This window comes from Salvelinus sp. IW2-2015, linkage group LG15, assembly GCF_002910315.2.
Source record: "Salvelinus sp. IW2-2015 linkage group LG15, ASM291031v2, whole genome shotgun sequence".
Lineage (NCBI taxonomy): Eukaryota > Metazoa > Chordata > Actinopteri > Salmoniformes > Salmonidae > Salvelinus > Salvelinus sp. IW2-2015.
The window spans coordinates 58652427-58672724 of record NC_036855.1 but is presented as its reverse complement, the minus strand read 5'-3'; the positions used below and the strand labels follow the sequence as shown (position 1 = coordinate 58672724).

General features: G+C 43.6%; 1 protein-coding gene across 4 annotated transcripts in view; it reads right to left on the bottom strand.

Annotated features, from left to right (window-relative positions):
* The window catches only part of LOC111974612 (AT-rich interactive domain-containing protein 3B), an 87937-nt gene extending 67663 nt beyond the window's left edge, over positions 1-20274 (bottom strand). For all 4 annotated transcript variants that reach the window (XM_024002483.3, XM_024002485.3, XM_024002484.3 and 1 more), the window contains exons 1-2: positions 19462-20274; positions 17471-18115 (exon numbers count right to left, since the gene is read on the bottom strand). In XM_024002483.3, the coding sequence (XP_023858251.1) occupies positions 17471-18115; positions 19462-19497 (681 nt within the window). In that variant the 5' untranslated portion in view covers positions 19498-20274. The remainder of the gene's footprint in view (positions 1-17470; positions 18116-19461) is intronic.
* Between the last annotated feature and the right edge of the window lie 24 nt (positions 20275-20298).

Here is a 20298-nt window from a genome sequence, read left to right as displayed (position 1 = left end):
CGACGGCCCTCAAGGAACTCCACTGGACTCTATGCAAACTGGAAACCATATATCCGGAGGCTGCATTTATTGTAGCTGGAGATTTTAAAGCAAATTTGAGAACAAGGCTACTAAATTCTATCAGCATATCGATTGTGGTACTCGGCGGCTGGCAAAACACTGGATCACTGCTACTCTAACTTCCGCGATGCATACAAGGCCCTCCCCCGCCCTCCGTTCGGCAAATCCGATCACGACTCCATTTTGCTTCTCCGCTCCTATAGGCAGAAACTCAAACAGTATGTACCCGTGTCTTGGACCATTCAACGCTGGTCTGACCAATCGGAATTCCCTCTTCAAGATTGTTTTGATAACGCGGACTGGGATATGTTCCGGGTGGCCTCAGAGAATAATATAGATTTATACGCTGATTCAGTGAGTGAGTTTATAAAGGAAGTGCATTGGAGATGTTGTTCCMACTGTGACTATTAAAACCTACCCTAACCAGAAACCGTGGATAGATTGCGACATTCGATCAAAACTGAAAGCGTGAACTACCACATTTAACCATGGACAGAAGCATGSCCGAATACAAGCAGTGTAGTTATTCCCTCAGCAAGGCAATCAAACAAGCAAAACATCAGTATAGGGACAAAAGTGGAGTCGCAATTCAACGGCACGAGACGTATGTCWCAGGGTCTACAGACCATCACAAACTACAAAAAAAAAAGCCACGACAAGGACACCGACGTCTTATTTACAGACAAACTAAACACCTTCTTTGCCCGCTTTGAGGAYAATACAGTGACACTGATGCGGCCCGCTACCAAGGACTGCGTAGTAAGACATTTAAACGTGTTAACCCTCGCAGGGCTGCCGGCCCAGACGGCATCCGTAGTCGCGTTCTCAGAGCATGCACAGACCAGCTGGGTGATGTGTTTACGGACATATTCAAATCTCTCCCTATCCCAGTCTGCTGTCYCCAAATGCTTCAAGACGGCCACCATTGTTCCTGTACCCAAGAAGGCAAAGGTAACTAAATGACTATAGCCTCGTAGCACTCAATTCTGTCAACATTAAGTRCTTTGAGAGATGAGTCAAGAATCATATCACCTCCACCTTACCTGTCACCCTAGACCCACTTCAATTTGCATACCGCCCCAATAGGTCCACAGACGCTACAATCGCCATCACACTGCCCTACCCCATCTGAACAAGAGGAATATCTATGTAAGAATGCTGTTCATCGACTACAGCTCAGCATTCAACACCATAGTACCCTCCAAGCTCATCATTAAGCTTGAGGCCCTGGGTCTCAATCCCGCCCTGTGCAATTGGGTCCTGGACTTCCTGACGTTTCCTACCTTCACCACCTGGGGAAGGCCCATCTCCACTTCGCTGACCCTCAACACTGGGGCCCCACAAGGGTGCGTGCTCAGCCCCCTCCTGTACGTCGTTGACCCATGACTGAGTGGCCATGGAAAGTTAMGTTTCTCGGCGTACACATCACATACAAACTGAAATGGTCCATCCATACAGACAATGTGGCGAAGAAGGTGCAACAGCGCCTCTTCAACCTCATGAGGCTGAAGAAATGTGGCTTATCACTGAAAACCCTCACTAACTTCTACAGATGCACAATTGAGAGCATCCTGTCGGGCTGCATCATCGCCTGRTACAGAAACTGCACCGCCCACTACCGCAGGGCTCTCCAGAGGCTGGTAGCGGTCTGCACATCGCATCACTGGGGGCAAACYACCTGCCCTCCAGGACACCTACAGCACCTGATGTCACAGGAAGGCCAAAAAGATCATCAAGGACAACCACCACCTGAGCCACTGCCTGTTCACCCCATTACCATCCAGAAGGCAAGGTCAGTACAAGTGCATCAAAGCTGGGCTCGAGAGACTGAAAAATATCTTCTCTCTCAATGCCATCAGACTGTTAAACAGCCATCACTAACACAGAGGCTGCTGCCTACATACAGACTAGACTTGAAATCATTGGCCACTAACAAATGGATCACTAGTCACTTTATTAGTGATGTTTATATATTTTTCACTACTCATCCCAGATGTATACACTGTATTTTATACCATCTATTGCATCTTGCCTATGTCGCTCGGTCATTGCTCATCCATATATTTATATGTATATATTCTTATTCCATTACTTTACTTAGATGTGTGTATTAGGTAGTTGTTGTGGAATTGTTAGATTACTTGTTAGATATTGCTGCACTGTCGGAACTAGAAGCACAAGCATTTCGCTACACTCGCAATAACATCTGCTAACCATGTGTATGTGACCAATACAATTTTGTTACACTATTTATTTCTTGTGTTATTTTTTTATATAAAGATTTTTATGTCTCTCTACATTGTTGGGAAGCATTGGAGTGTGTTGGACTGTCAGTGTGAATGAGTGTGCATAGAGGGTCAATGCAGATAGCCCGGTGAAGCCATTTTGTTAGCTATTTAGCAGTCTTATGGTTTGAGGATATACAAACTATTCAGGAGCCGTTGGTGTCAGACTGGTTGCTTCTGTACCGTTTGCCGTGCGGAAGCAGAGAGAACAGTCTATGGCTTGGGTTGCGGGAGTCATTTTTCCAGGCCTTCCTTTCACATACTCRACTGGGTGGTTCAAGAATAGAATTTCTGCTAAATAAGGAAATAACTATTTATTTAGCAGTCAAATCATAAGAGTAAACAACCCACTGACATGTACAATGTTGAAGCTATMAAGCCTACAGAAAGACTTGACATTYGTATAACAAATAACTGATTGAAATAGGGATATTTATGACATGTCTTRGATGTCATTTAAAACCTTACTATGAGGTCATTTAAAACTGTACTACACACATTGAAATCAAAGTAGTGCAAAAGGTGAAGGTTAAGAATGWTCTTTCCAAAAAAAAGATGCATTAAAAACTCACCTTTCTAAACACAATTATAAAATTTTATTTGTGGGAAAATAATAAAAATGTGTATCTTTCTGCATTAGGGCAATTCCATGCTAACAGAATGATGCCGAGACTCAAGATTTGGCCACTTTAAAATCTATGCCAAATAATAATCAATGATTGCAAAGTTTTAAATTTGAACAATTTCCACTTTTACAAAAACACATTTACTTGGAAGAACAGCGCAGACGCAAAGTTTGGTAACAGAATTAACGTTTTTTCTGTTTGTGCTGTCATCCTGTTACCAAACTTTGCATCTGCATTGTTCTTCAAATTAATGTGCTTCTGTAAAATTTGTGAGAAAAAAAGTTAAAGTGTAGATACTCCTCTGTGAAAACCAATTGTCCAAAACGAATCTCTATCATCATTCGTTCAAAAGTTATTGGAGTTGTTACCCTTGTAGGATGGCTAAAATTAGGGTGACCAAATCAATGGAGGCCTGAGAAAAAGTGGTAAAAAAAATAATCAGGAAAAAAGCATTACGTAAACTAGTCTGGATGCTGTGCGAGAATTAAGGCTGACAGGCCCACCRTTGAACTCGCCATTTTTCTTCTCAATTCCAGAGGACATAAAAACAATTGATGTAAGATAGAGATACTACATGTCATGTATGTATTATCATATTTTAGTATASGCTTTTCATATTAATGTGAAATTCCYGTACTTCTCTAAGTTCTCACAAAAACAAGCATCTCTCTAAAATGTCAATGGTGCACTGAGCGTACCACATGTTTTTWAATTTTCAAAGCCTTTTCCATTTAAYTCCATTTGTGTCATGTTAATTCTCCTCCTTTCCAGACCAGTGTGGTCACAGCTCTCCCTGAGCTGGAGTCACGTTAGCCATTCTAGCTTAATGGAGGATTAAATCACATTTACTTGAGTCAGGCAGGTCTGACTGGATGTCTTTTGTTTGACCAGATAGTGGACCAATCTAAGCTAATTCAAGTGGGAAAAGAAAACAGCCTCCACAGTCCTCACGGCAGGTAGCCTAGTGGTTGGAGTGTTGGACTAGTAACCGAAAGGTTGCAAGATCAAATCCCCGAGCTGACAAGGTACAAAATTGTCATTCTGCCCCTGAACAAGGCAGTTAACCGACTGYTTCTACGTCATCATTGAAAATAAGAATTTGTTCTTAACTGACTTGCCAAGTTAAATAAAGGTAAAATAAAATAAAACATTTAGATCCATGCAAATGTCTGATTTCTGAAAACTGGATCCAAAACYTGCAAAGGCTCTTTTCTTCAGTTTATGTTCTCATCTTCCTACTCCTTCCATACCTTCAGGTATGCCACAGTATTCTCAATTTTATACAGAACATAATCTTTACCATTCAATGCAGTCCCAACTCTTCCTATTCAAAGGCTTGAGGTTAATAATTAACATGTTGGTACCAATCATTTACCAAYACAGCTTTTGAAATTATCGACTCCAGTTGACATGGTTCATAGTCTATTGAGAATGTGATTGTCTATTAACTAGATCAGCAAAAAAGAATCACAGGTTTTATTACTCAAGTGATATCCTAATCTATCACCACACATTTCTATATCTCACATTTAAATGTAATCTGAATCACTAGAGCAAGGAACTGTTCACCATATCCTGACTGATATGGACAGACAAAAGTAGTTTGCATGATTTCAAAGCTGGGAGTAGAGTTGTTTTAGTTGAGAAACATAAGCTCAGAAAGACAAGCCTCAAGAAAGACCTTTGCAAGTCCAATCTATCCATGTGCCTGATTTGCAAGTGAAATGTCTCTAAAATACAAGTTTCATTGCTTCACAACAGCACAGAGAGCAATATCGAAATATATAAATACAGAGCCTCTCTTTTAGTTCAGAAACAGGGTGAAACCCGTGTCAACGAGGTGAAAATTCTCAGATTTACGAATGTGTGAAAACATCAGCTGGCACAGCAAAAAAAAAGACATCGGTTTTGCGGTAAAATATTACGTTTAACCACTATAAACGAGTGGCCAATTCTCTCTCTTTCCCTCCTTTGCAAGAGACTAGTGCTGACGATTACACGGGGGCCTGTATTGTGAAGACTTGGCAGATTAACAACCTGACCACACACTGCTGTGCTGTAATGTACTGTACACTACACAGGAGGTTGGCAGGCAGGTCGTCTGCACATGCTGTTAGTGTAGGGGGTGGGCTGCGGTGAGGTAGGCGGAGAGAAAGGCAGCAGTGAAAGTAAAGCCTCCCTCCTACACACCTCCTGCTCCTCTGCCTGGCTGGGTGCCAGGCTCCAGTCAGCTGCTGTGGTGTTGTTTACCCAGGGCCTCTGACATAGCGGGTCATTTAGCACCTCAGGGCCCGCCTGCCACTGGCCTGGACCTGAGCCAAAGCACCGCCAGGGTTCGGAGACGGCCAAGACTGCAACTAACAATAGCGGAACACCTTTCACTCCTCACCTCCACGTCGCCGCAGCAGCACTGTGCTTTCAAAAGGGAGCACAGCCCGGTGTCGACAAGCCAGGATTAAACTCAGACCCGACCCGGACCACCCTCCACTCCGGTCTGTTCTAAAGACAGGCTATGGTTACTAAATAGTCAGGGATGTTAGTGAGAATTCACTCACTTCTAGATGGAGATAGAAATGTTAACTTGAATGACGAGGCTCAGCTGTGACATAGGAGCTCAGCTTGGCTCTGCTCCCTGGCTGCAGCTGGTGGAGGCCATGGTGGAGGTCTGTTTCATTCGGCCATTTCCTCTCATCTGTCTGTGCGTAGGGGGTTTCATTAAAGAGCAGGTGTTGAGATATGTCAAAGTGGGAAGGATATGGTCGTTGAGGATGGAGAGAAAAAAAAAAGAGGGGGCGCAATAGAGGGGAGAGAGGGAGGGGGGCTTGCGGTTGCTGCTGACTGATCAGATTACACCAGCCATCAGTAGCTCCCTTTCCATTAGGGGCCAAGGAAGTCAAATCCACCAGGGTCGATTTGGGGGGGGAGAGTGTGATGGCCCTAATGGACATGCGCCATTTGCATTTAAATGTGAGAACTTTTGCCTTACAATTCAATTAGATGGAGAAGGGCAGTGTCACTCAGTGATGATGCGCATGAGGGGTGTTCCAAAACAGACAGTCCTTTGCATCGACTGCTGGATGAGCCCTTTTTTCAGCTGCATTGCAGACTTTTCTCTCTGAATGGGTGGTACATTTTGTGCTCAGCATTGCAACTGATACGAAATTGAGATTAGATGTAGTTGCTGATTTAAACAAGCCATACTCTTATTGTCATTATCAAGAACATACATTTCAAACATCACTGACAAGGCTAGGGCAGCAGGTAGCCTAGTGGTTTGAGCGTTGGGCAACTAATCGAAAAGTGAAAATCCGCAGATGTGCCCGTGAGCAAGGCACTTAACACTAATTGCTCCGGGGTCACCGTTGATAGTGGCAGGCCGTGACCAACTCTCCGAGGGTGACTCAGGCAGAGTTGGGATATGCGAAAAACAAATTCACAAATGCATATTAATACATAGAATTAATTTGAATGTACACTACTGTTCAAAAGTTTGGGGTCACTAAGAAATGTCCTTGTTTTTGAACGAAAAGCAAATTTTCTGTCCATTAAATAACATCAAATTGATCAGAAATACAGTGTAGACATTGTTAATGTTGTAAATGACTATTGTAGCTGGAAACGGCTGCTTTTTAATGGAATATCTACATGGGCGTACAGAGGCCCATTATTAGCAACCATCACTCCTGTGTTCCAATGGCACGTTGTGTTAGCTAATCTAAGTTTATCATTTTGTGCTCTTCTTTCAAAAACAAGGACATTTCTAAGTGACCCCAAACTTTTGAATGTAGTGTATGTTTTTGCGCGATATTCCAAATACCTATCACAATGCGTTTATGTCCGTATGTTGTCTTCCCACTTACCTACGCACCAAGCTCCTCCCCCTGTCACTAACAACAAAAAGATGAGATCACTTCTTCTCTAACAAGCGGTTTTAACTCGCTCTTTGCATTTGAGGTTTGGTCCAACAGAATCACTCATATGGACACTGAAACACATTGAGACATTCTTTTACTGTAATAAAGGCGAAGTAAACCTTTCTAAATGATACCCATGTTCATGTCTCAACTCCTCACATTGTGGTTGTATCAATGAACATTGACTCAGGAAATGTAATGCAAAGGACCGTGTAAGCAAAGGACCGTGTGAAGACGCTGGAGGAAACAGGTACAAAAGTATCTATTTCCATAGTAAAACGAGTCCTATATCGACATAACCTGAAAGGCCGCTCAGCAAGGAAGAAGCCACTGCTCCAAAACCGCCATAAAAAAGCCAGACAACGGTTTGCAACTGCACAAGGGGTCAAAGATCTTACTTTTTGGAGAAATGTCCTCTGGTCTGATGAAACAAAAATAGAACTGTTTGGCCATAATGGCCATCGTTATGTTTGGAGGAAAAAGGGGGAGGCTTGCAAGTCAAAGAACAACATCCCAACCGTGAAGCACAGGGGTGCTTTGCTGCAGGAGGGACTGGTGCACTTCACAAAATAGATGGCATCATGAGGGATGTGGATATGTGGATATATTGAAGCAACATCTCAAGACATCAGTCAGGAAGTTAAAGCTTGGTCGCAAATGGGTCTTCCAAATGGACAATGATGCCAAGCATACTTCCAAAGTTGTGGCAAAATGGCTTAAGGACAACAAAGTCAAGGTTTTGGAGTGGCCTTCACAAAGCCCTGACCTCAATCCTATAGAACATTTGTGGGCAGAACTGAAAGTTCTTGTGCGAGCAAGGAGGCCTATAAACCTGACTCAGTTCCACCAGCTCTGTCAGGAGGAATGGGACAAAATTCACCCAAATTATTGTGGGAAGTTTGTGGAAGGCTACTTGAAGCATTTTACCCAAGTTAAACAATTTAAAGGCAAAGCTACCAAATACTAATTGAGTGTATGTAAACTTCTGACCCAATGGGAATGTGATGCAAGAAAAAAAAGCTGAAATAAAATCACTCTACTATTATTCTGACATTTCACATTCTTAAAATAAAGTGGTGACCCTAACTGACCTCTAAGACAGGGGATTTTTACTAGGATTAAATGTCAGGAATTGTGAAAAACAGTTTAATGTATTTGGCTAAGGTGTATGTAAACTTTCGACTTCAACTGTATGTATGCATGCATGCATAAATAAAATAAAAATTGAGATACACATGGCCAGAAGTACATGGACATCTCTTCAAATAAGTGGATTCAGTTATTTCAGCTAACCCCTTTGCCGACAGGTGTATAAAATCGAGCACATAGCCATGCAATCTTCATTAGACAAACATTGGCAGTAGAATGGCCCGTACTGAAGAGCTCAATGACTTCAACGTGGCACCACCGTCATAGGATTCCACTTTTCCAGTTGAAAAGGTGGTATTTCTGCCCTCCTAGAGCTGCCTCGGTCAACTGTAAGTGCTGTTATTGTGAAGTGGAAACGTCTAGGAGCAACAACGGCTCAGCCGCAAAGTGGTGCCACACAAGCTCACAGAACGGGATCGCTGAGTGCTGAAGCGTGTAAAAATCGCCTGTCCTTGGTTGGAACAGTCACTACAGAGTTCCAAACTGCCCCTGGAAGCAACGTCAGCACAAGAACTGTTCATCAGGGGGCTTCATGAAATGGGTGTCCATGTTCGAGCAGCCACACACAAGCCTTACAATCACCATGTGCAATGCAAAGCATCAACTGCAGTGGTGTAAAGATCGCCGCCATTGGACTCAGGAGCAGTGGAAACGCGTTCAAGAGTGATGAATCACGCTTCACCATCTAGCAGTTTGACGGACAAATCTGGGTTTGGCCGATGCCAGAACGCTACCTTCCCCAATGCATAGTGCCAACTGTAACGTTTGGTAGAGGAGGAATAATGGTTCGGGCTTTGCCCCTTAGTTTCAGTGAAGGGAAATCTTAACGCGACAGCATACAACGACATTCTAGACGATTCTGTGCTTCCAACTGTGGCAGCCCTTTCCTGTTTTAGCATGACAATGCTCCCGTACACAAAACGAGGTCCACACAGAAATGGTTTGTGAGATCGGTGTGGAAGATCTTGACTGGCCTGCACAGAGCCCTGACCTCAAACCCCATCGGGATAAATCAGAACACGGACTGTGAGCCAGGCCTAATCGCCAAACATCAGTGTCTGACCTCACTAACGCTCATGGCTGAATGAAAGCAAATCCCCGCAGCAATGTTCCAACATCTAGCGGAAAGCCTTCCCATATTAATGCCCATGATTTTGGAAAGAGATGTTCAACCAGTGTCCACATACTTTTGGCAATGTGTATGATTTTAAGGCCATATGGCCAGCCCTACTTGTACATGTGTAAAATAGGACAAATATAAGCACCCACCAAATTATTACATATAGTGGCAGAAAACACCACATCTTTAATAACATTTGGCCTCATGTGGCCAAATGCTGGAGCTGCAATCAAGCGCACTGATCTTGAAATTCAACTACAACAGCTCCTTTCTTCCCTGTAGCCTCAGACAAAAGTCACTATGCCAATCCATGGTTGGTAGACTCATCAATGACAATAAAGGTCAGGTCAGCTGGTGCACATCTTTAGCACAGCATTGTCTGTCTGTCTGTCAGTCAGAGAAGTGGAGAGGAGCCATGAGGGTTCACCCAGACCAGATCGGCCTCCCCAGGAGGGCTCTCTCCAGGCAGCAGGTGTGCCCTTTGAGACGCAGATAAATGAAAAATAAAGTGTCTTTCCCTGCATCAGCCCAGTGGCCCTCCCCATTTCCTTTTACAGCCCCTGTGACAATGACTGAAATGAATTAAAAGATCCCTAATCATGGCCCTGACTAACAGAACAGCACGGACATGCTCCCCCACCCCCAGCCTCTTGTAGGAGACCCGATGGGAATTCTCACTGTTTGAAGAGTTAACTCTTTAATTCCGCCTGGAATGTTTCCTTTGGGTGGGGCAGTGCAATGTTGAGACAGACCAATATCCCCCTGACCCCACCCCCGCTCCTCCTTCTACAACATCTCCCCCTCCATCTTGCTACTTCTAGGTTAGCGGAATATTCCACACTTGACTGTGAGGGGCCTTCCTATAACCCCATGGTTAGATCATCTCACGAGATTAGTCAGGCTCAAGTCTCCTTTCTAAATCTCTGTATATCTGACACCTAAACAGGTTCTGTATTTATTTCTATACCATGACAAACTAACACAGTTACATTGAGTGCATTGAGCACTAATAGCATTACAAAGAATGCTATTAGAATGGTGGAGACGGTGCTAATCGCGTGTTGCCTCCTACAACCAAAGCACCCAGCCGGGACCCTGTGTTAATGAGGCACAACGAAGGCCCACAAAGCACTGAGCCACAAAAATAGACAGAAAATCCCACTAGACGCAATGCAAACGTATAAACACAGCGCCCGAGTCTGTTTAAAGAGTTAGAAATGCTACATCGCTGAAACCCAGGTTATGAAAATAAAGACTACGGATTACAATGCATAAGAAAAACATCAACATACATAATTCATTCATGTGGACTGCCTGAAGCATGAAATTAGAAATGTATACAAAGCCAGTTAGTTCAAACACACTTAAAGCCACATCTTAAAATCAGCCTAACACAATAGCAACAAACTATGGATATCCTAAATTTAAATAATTATAAACTTCTCAAACTGTATTACCATAAATTCTGGCTCCAGCAACAATCTCACGGGGTAGTTGTCCACCACAAACTAAAAATAAAGCTGGAATCATGGAGGCTCTGAGCAGCATGTCTAATCTGTTTTGAGACAAGCTCTGAAATTAACAGGCCAAATTAGGCAACGTTAACCCCTTAGCGCTCAGCCTATCAATCACATTAATCACATTAGTACACATCAAGAAAGCCCAGACCATAGGACGTGTGCTCTTGATCGGTTTTTATTCTGTTAGTTCCTGTATTATGAATTTAAAAGAAATCTTGATGGTCCACAAAAAAGTTATGGATCTTATGTAACCAACGTTTCAGTCTCAGTAGAACATCATTAAAATAATTAAAAGTTAGTTCCTGTATTGCCAGTTCCATAAGAGACGTCCATCTGAGTGGACAAAAGACTGTGTACACTAACATTCTACAACCCCCAAATGAAAAACAAGACTAGGCTATAATTATTCAACCAGTCTTTAAACACAACTATTAGAAAACCTGTGTAGAATTAATGAGACAGCTTTTCATGTTCTTTTTTTTATGCGTTCAGCTGTACAACAAAATAGGTGTTGCACAATGGTTCCTTAAATAGATATGAATAATTATCTAGGCCAGGAAATTCTGTTGATTGAAAAAAAGGCTTGTGAGAAGAACGCTATCCTACGGCAGGTAAGAAAATAAACTAAAAGCAGAATGTGTTAACTGAACTAAACACGGCAAGAACCTGGCTTGTAATAGCTACAGATCCCTAGCAGTAGCCATCCATCCAGAACGCCTTAATGACTTTGCCATAGGGATAGGAGAACACAAACAGGATGTTGGTTTGCCAAACAAAGGAGATGGGAGAGTTCAAACTGAACAAGGTAAGTATACAACATTGGAAAAACAACAGGTGGTAAGTGACATTGGAAAGTGAAGACAAACAAGGCAACATTGCGAAGCCTTTAACCAGGTCATACTGATGTCGTACACCTGTACTGTATCAGACTAGGCAAGGAGGGAGAGGCCCCATGATTCCAACCACAGCCTCCATCTCTGAGAACTGAAGCCATGTCACCGTGCAAAGAAACCATTTCTCACACATTTCCAGTGGTCTTTCCAGCAGTCTTCTGTGCAGATGCATCAGGCTGCATTTGTTCCAAATGCCATTGTCAAAATGTATAGTGGAATACATCTTCTAAATAAACTCAGGGTCCTGAAAAAGGGACTTTTCTTTTTTTGCTGTCTTTCAAAGATAATTCGTAAAAATCCAAATAACTTCACAGATCTTCATTGTAAAGGTTTTCAACACTGTTTCCCATGAACAATTAATGAACATGCACCTGTGGAACGGTCGTTAAGACACTAACAGCTTACAGACAGTAGACAACTAAGGTCACAGTTATGAAAACGTAGGACACTAAAGAGGCCTTTCTACTGACTCTGAAAAACACCAAAAGAAAGATGCCCAGGGTCCCTGCTCATCTGTGTGAACGTGCCTTAGGCATGCTGCAAGGAGGCATGAGGACTGCAGATGTGGCCAGGGCAATAAACTGCAATGTCCGTACTGTGAGACTCCTAAGACAGCGCTACAGGGAGACAGGACGGACAGCTGATCGTCCTCGCAGTGGCAGACCCACGTGTAACAACACCTGCACAGGATCGCGTACATCTGAACATCATCACTGCCAAGACAGGTACCGGATGGCAACAAACAACTGCCCGAGTTACACCAGGAACGCACAATCCCTCCATCAGTGCTCAGACTGTCCCAATAGGCTGAGAGAGGCTGAACTTTGAGGGCTTGTAAGCCTGTTTGTCTGGTGAGGACCTGCCTTAAGATCACCCGCAACAACGGTCGCCATGGGCATAACCCACCCGTCGCTGGACTAGACGGGACTGGCAAAAAAGTGCTCTTCACTGACGGAGTCGCGGTTTTGTCTCTGGTCGGATTCGCGTTTATCGTTGAAGGAATGAGCAGTTACACCGAGACCTGTACTCTGGCGTGGGATCGATTTTGAGGTGGAGAGTCCCATCATGGTCTGGGGCGGCTGTGTCACAGCATCATCAGACTGCAATAACAACATCTCAATGCTGTGCGTTACAGGAAGACATCCTCCTCCCTCATGTGGTACCCTTCCTGCAGGCTTATCCTGACATGACCCTCCAGAATGACAATGCCACCAGCCATACTGCTCGGTTCTGTGCGTGATTTCCTGCAAGACAGGAATGTCAGTGTTCTTGCCATGGCCAGCGAAGAGCCCGGATTCTCAATCCCATTGAGCACGTCTGCGGACCTGTTGGATCGGAGGGTGAGGGCAGGGCATTCCCCCCCAGAAATGTCCGAGAACTTGCAGGTGCCTTGGGTGGAAGAGTGAGGTAACATCTCACAGCAAGAACTGGCAAATCTGGTTGCAGTCCTGAGGAAGATGCACTGCAGTACTTAACTTCTTACGGCTGAGATACCGTTAACGGGATCGATATGACAACAGTCAGTGAAAGTGCAGGGCACCAAATTCAAACAGGAAATCTCATAATTAAAATCCCTCAACAATACAAGTATTTTACACCATTTTAAAGATAAACTTGTTGTTAATCACCACACAGTGTCCGATTCAAAAAGGCTTTACGACGAAAGCACACCATCTGATTATGTTAGGTCAATACCTAGTCACAGAAAAACACACCAATTTTCCAGCCAAAGAGAGGAGTCACAAAACGCAGAAAGATCACAAATTAATCACTAACCTTTGATGATCTTCATCAGATGACACTCCATAGGACTTCATGTTACACAATACATGTATGTTTTGTTCGATAAAGTTCATATTTATATCCAAAAATCTTAGTTTACATTTGGCGCGTTATGTTCAGTAATGTTTTGCCTCCAAATCATCCGGTGATTTTGCAGAGAGCCACATCAATTTACAGGAAATACTCATAATAAACATTGATAAAAGATACAACCGCTGTGTCATATTTCAAAAAAACTTCACGGAAAAAGCACACCAAGCAATAATCGGAGTACGGCGCTCAGACACAAAAACAAGCCATACAGGTACCCGCCATGTTGTGGAGTCAACAGAAGTCAGAAATAGCATTATAAATATTCACTTACCTTTGATGATCTTCATCAGTATGCACTCCCAGGAATCCCAGTTCCACAATAAATGTTTGTTTTGTTCGATAAAGTCCATAATTTATGTCCAAATACCTCCTTTTTGTTCGCGCCTTCAGTTCACAAATACAAATTCAAGACGCGCAGGCCAGATGAAAAGTCAAGAAATTCCATTACAGTTCGTAGAAACATGTCAAACAATGTATAGAATCAATCTTTAGGATGTTTTTAACATAAATCTTCAATAATGTTTCAACCGGAGAATTCCTTTGTCTTTAGAAATGAAAAGGACGCAGCTACCTCTCACGGGAGCGCGCCTGAATGAGCTCATGGCCTTTTGGCAGACCCCTTACTAAATCAGCTCTTATTCTCTCCTCCTTTACAATAGAAGCCTGAAACAAGGTTCTAAAGACTGTTGACATCTAGTGGAAGCCTTAGGAAGTGCAATCAGACCAAATTTCCACTGCATCTTGGATAGGCAAAGAGTTGAAAAACTACAAACCTCAGATTTCCCACTTCCTGGTTGGACTTTTTCTCAGGTTTTTGCCTGCCATATGAGTTATGTTATACTCATAGACATCATTCAAACAGTTTTAGAAACTTCAGAGTGTTTCCTATCCAAAATCTACTAATAATATGCATATCATAGCTTCTGGGCCTGAGTAGCAGGCAGTCTACTCTGGGCACCTTATTCATCCAAGCTACTTAATACTGCCCCCCAGCCATAAGAAGTTAATGCAGCTGGTGGCCACACCAGATACTGATTGTTACTTTTGATTTTGACCCCCCCCCTCCCCTTTGTTCAGGGACACATTATTCAATTTTTGTTAGTCACACGTCTCTGCAACTTGTTCAGTTTATGTCTCAGTTGTTGAATCTTATGTTCATACAAATATTTACACATGTTAAATTTGCTGAAAATAAACGCAGTTGACAGTGAGAGGACGTTTCTTTTTTTGCTGAGTTCATGTTCTCATTCATAATCCATGAGCCATAAATGAGACCTAACATTCACTCCCTGCTCTAAAAGCAGCTCCCACAACCTCCATCGATCGCATCCCAGGCAGCTGCAGCTGTGCAGCCAGCTCCCCATTTCCTGACTGATACGCGTTGCTGGGGTGACAGCTAAATTATGCAACAGCATGCATTCAACAAACATGTCTTAATGCCTGGCCAGTTGCTAGCAGCAGCCAGCAGTACAAACCAGCAGGGCTTGGAGTTTAATGATGAGATGAGGCTTATCTTCCCTCCTAGACCCTTAGCTCTCCCAGACACCCTCTTTCTCTGTCATCACTGCAATGCAAATGAAGCCCTGGTTAGTCTACATTATGTTGGTTAAGTCTCCCTTGAAACCAGAATGAAGGAACATCAAAAGACGTAAACATGAAGAAACAGCAGATAATCCAGCGAAACCAAAACCACCTCTAGTCTACCACTGTCACCTGTATAAACATTAGAGAATGCCCAGCTCAACCCCTCCAGTATGTAACTGCTAGGCAGAGTTAACTATTACTGCATGACACCATCGGGGGCCAGGAGCACACACACCCAGGGCACGGTCCACAGGCATTATTATTACTCTATTAATCACTGGGAGATTACACACACACACAGAGAGAGAGAGAGACAGAGATCTGTCCAGGCACAATAACACTCTGGCCAACACTCCACGCAAGGCCTTTGTCCATCCTCTTGTTTGACAATTATTTACTCTGCTGTTTAGGGCAGGGCCGAGGTCACGACACATGCATCAATGACAGAAACTCTCTCCACCCCCGATATTTACACCACGCTCCTTTGACACACAGAGAGGGCTGTCGTAGAGCAGTGTTTCCCAACGGCACACATTTTTGTTGTAGCCCCAGACAAACTCACCTGATTCAACTGATTGAGGGCTTGATGATTAGTTGACAAGTTGAACCACAATGTGCTTGTCCAGGGCTACAACAAAAATGTGTGCTGTTGGGAGGACTGGAGTTGGGAAACACTGTCAGATGATATTCTGTTGTACAACTCACTAGGTATCCCCCTTTACCATTCTAGGCTAATAGAATAATGTATAATATCAAAATCAGTGGTAGGTTGTTCCACTTGGTTTTATAACCGTCTTAATATAAATGTATATAATAGGCTGCTTCTAACTATTGTGACACTCAGGTTATGGTGTGCCATTGCTTTTGAAAATATTATCAACACTCCCTCCAGAGAATGGTATTTGTGGCATTTGTTGAGGCTTTTCTCCAGCCTCTTGAAGACAATACCATCAAAAAAGCCACCCTGCCTCCACTGTCCCCCTTCAACAGTGCAACCTGAAACTGCCACAAGAGATGAGCCGTCATAAAGACAGAAAAGATAAAAGAGGAAACAAAAAAAAACAGACTAATTCTCATTTGACAATGCCTCCCCAACCCCCCAGGCTCAACCCCCTCTCCTAATAAAAGAACCACACCACAGATAGCCAGGCCAGGGCTCTGTGACATCTCTCCTGCTCTGACCACTGGTGGCTGTCTGACAGCTGGCCTAAACAGAGACAGGTTAGAGGTGGTCGACATATCGCCACCAATGACGCAGTTTTTGTTCACCGTCACACAACAATGTGGTCAAACTTCATTTCATTCAGGTTGTTTCCACTGTGATCTAGTAGTGGTAGCTAGAAGTCTACTCCACCCTCTCTCCTGTCTGACTATTCTCTGTGATAACTGTAGCCTACTCTAATTCAGGGCTCATTCTGTTGTCATTTATTTACTTCCCCTTCCATCATCACCCTTGTGCAGCTAAATTTGGAAATAGACGGAGTGACAGTCCCAAAGTCATTTCCCCTTTAAATAGACAGTAATGACATCCTTGGGAAAAGGAGTGCAGCACATGCAATGCAATGCTCAGTCACAGCAACAGATCTGTTCTGCCTCCTACATCTGTCAACTCCACTGCAACATGGCTTTTTATATCAACCACTGGTGGGCTGTTACACAACACATGCTACTTCCCTAGTGCTGACTCAACCATGAAGGATAGCTTGGCTTCCACTCAGCATTATGTCACGCTGTAACACAGCGGTGAGGAAATATTTACCTTCAATGAAAAAGTATACTTGGCACAGTGCTGAAACCCTTCAGATGGGTAGCACCACTACTGTGCTGTAGGATACCTCTACCTTCCCAACCCATGTGCTGCATGTCTGCCAGGAGAGCACAAGAGAGAAATCACTGAGCGCGAGAGAGCGCAGAGTGAGTGAGAGCGAGCGACACACGTGCCTGGCCCTCTGCCAGTGCACACTTCTAGGATTTTTGGCCACAAAAGCCAAAGAGCGGCTCAGCCCTCCCCAGTGATTGTAAGTGTCTCACAAAGATACTGGCTGAGAGGTCTGTGTCGAAGCTAAGATTAACCCACCCACTCACAGCAGGGGCAGGCGGGACAATCAGACAAAACACACAACAGGAGAGTTGAAAATAGCGAAAGGCTTCCCCTATATGACGCTTACTTACCAAGGGAACATTTGTGTTTTCATTACACAGCTTTGTGTTGACTCACTGTGTTTGGGGAAGAGATAATCTGGCATCAAAGTCGTACTAGCTGCTAAGGATAAATATTCAGAGAGATGTGGCAATATTTCTTCATGTGGACAACTCTACTCTTTCATGTCAAGGGCAGACATAAAATTCAACTGGGGATAGGATTTTGAATGTATAGCTAAGAAAGGAGAACTGACATACATTAATAAGGACAGCAGATTGGCGGTACGCCAAGGTGGCCTTACCTGTTTTAATTGATCATCAAAGCTATTCCAGTCGGCCTGCCCGTTGGGGGAGGAGGCAGAGTGGGGCCCTGCAGGAGAGCGGCTCTCGTCAGGCTCCTGCTTCACCCTGACGGGTGGCAATGGGGCAGGCTGGGGGCCCGAGGTAGAGTAACTACCAAATGGATTCGCTGGGAGGTGGGAGGCACCCTGTTGTAGAGCCAGTGTCTGCTTGCGGAGGTACTCAAGACCACTAGCCCCTCCCTCTTCCTCCTCGCTCCCCTCATCTCCATCCATCATCTCCTCATCATCCCCTGAATCCCGGCCTCTGCCCTCCTCATCCTCCCTCTCTGAGTCCACACTGCTCTGGTTGGAGACCCGGGACAGTGGGCCTTCTATGGGTATCCCTGCACCTCCACTTCCAACCAGGGCCTTGCCCATGAAGCCAGCTCCAGAGGCCCTAGCCGCGGCCAGGATGGCCTGCTGCGCTGCTACCTGCTGTGCATACATGATGTGGGCCTCACGGAGCCGCCTCTCTTTGCACTCCATCTCCAGCCTGGCCTGCTGCTGGCGCTGCAGCTGCTCCATGACAGCCTCCAGCTTCATTCCTCCTGCYGTGCCTCCCTGAGGATAGACACCCCCCAGACCACTCTCCTGTGACATGCTGGGCTGGGAGAGGAAGTGAGGAAGACATCAATAGCCAACCATAAACCAACAACTCAAATTACCACTGGATGTCTGGCTTTACAGGTTCTAATAAAAACATGCATAACAAAGTTGACTATTTAGACATAAAAAACAGGGAAGTCCCATCTGTCAGGATTTGGGTGAAGTCACCGTCAGACTTAGTACAGTAGGCTACAACAAACCATCCACTTCATGAGGATAACATGGGTAAGTTAACATGAGCACAATAGATGAGGAAAAGCCTAATTGACATTGAGGAAAGGGGAGAAGATAGGCAAAATACCGTTAATAAACAACATTAAAAAAAGTACAAAAAAAAGTACAAAAAAGAGTCATGCATGAAAAGGATTGTATGGTATGCAATATCTGGTGCTACACGTGATTGTATTTAAGAGTACAGTAGTAAAATGCAGGACATATTTATACGTAGGTGTAGTATAGGCAAATTATACAATGTTCAGCACAGCTGCACATAATACAGAAGTTACAGGACCACGTTTTGTCCTGTAGATATATCTACAGCATATTGCATTTATGCTTCTTATTTGAAAAAATGAAGTCGAGTTAACGCATAACACTCAATTGAAATAGATATGCACTACTTTAAGAATGAGCTAAAACAATGTAAACCATTGGATTTTGAGAGAAACATCAGTAACAATAACAATTTTGAAATAATTGTGAACCATGTAGCCTCGTACAGTTGTTTCTTATCATCAAAAGGTGTCAATTTAGCTTAAATCCGAAACAATAATCAACCCAGATGTATCCTACATTCAAAATGAGATGATTGATATTGTTAAAGTTCGAATATAATTTTATCCAAAACACATAGGCCTACAGCCACTTCTCTTCTATTCGTGCAGTCAGTCAAAATTAGCCTTCCGGATGTATATGGCGAGGCTCCAGAAAACGTACATGCGTAAACAGGGTATAGTATCGTAGCTGGCTACGCACATATATACTTTCCCCCCCCTATCTAAATCATATTAGGGGAGCAGATTACTGTGCATAAAAATATGCATGCATTTGATCTATTTTGCGTTATCTATTTTGGGATCTATTGGGTTACGCACTATACATTATTTATTTGCAGTCGGATTTACAATTGTTATTAAAACAGGAAATTGGCAATGACGTACGCTGAACTATCAAAACCAAATATTAATAAGGATTTCAATTTTTTTAAAGGGTTACTTTTGATAGTCTCGTGCTTTTAGCCCATATTGCTCTGCAAATAAATGTTCGCTACCTCGCTCCTTCCTATAGGCTATGACACAGCCGAGACCCAGCCAGGGCACAGCGCCAAACAGGGGGAAACAACTCACCATTTGTGCCTTGCTGCTACCGGAATTGTCCACCATCCCTCCTTCCTAGGTTATCCTTTTCCCTCTTCGCTGGCACGGTTTCAATCACTTGTAAACACAGAGAAATTGGGCATGCACGGGGGGGGGGGGTAAATTTGTCCACCAGCAGATAGGCAGAATGTTGGCTGTGTAACTCTCAATTGTATCTTTCTCCACTTCTTTTTTTAATTTAGAGAAAGACGRACATGAAATATGGCCCGATCTCATATCTCGAAAAACTAGCCGTTGAGGTAACTCCCTTGACTCGATTTTCCTTCACTTGAATTACACCCCCCGTCTAGGCGTACAACATCATTAGGGCCCGCCCAGTGACAGCAACAAGTTCCAGAGTTCCAGCGCAGCGTTGGCTGAATAGACTATGCGTATGCAAATCTCATGAGAATGGCAATCTTATGAGAATGGCAACACTTGTCACAGTCCATACAAACTAGAGCCTATTAAATAGTACATAATAGATCGCGTGTCGCCGTTATGCTGACAGGCTTTTTCCCTCAGTACAATTACATTTAACATGTGGATAATTTGCCTGTTGAATAATTAGCCTGCCCTACATTTTTGGCAAACAATGATAACGCAAAGTTAAAATAATTTAACCATTGAGGTACAGAACTAATGCAATTTATAATCCCAGATAAAAATTACTCTGCTGAGCAGTGAGCTATAAAATAGCCTACAGACACATTTATACAATGGTGCATGTACGTAACGCAAGTAATGAGTCTTTTGGCTACTTCCCTCGCCATGATATAATATTGTGACAACTCAATTCTGCCCCCAAATGGATGTGGATGGTCTTTA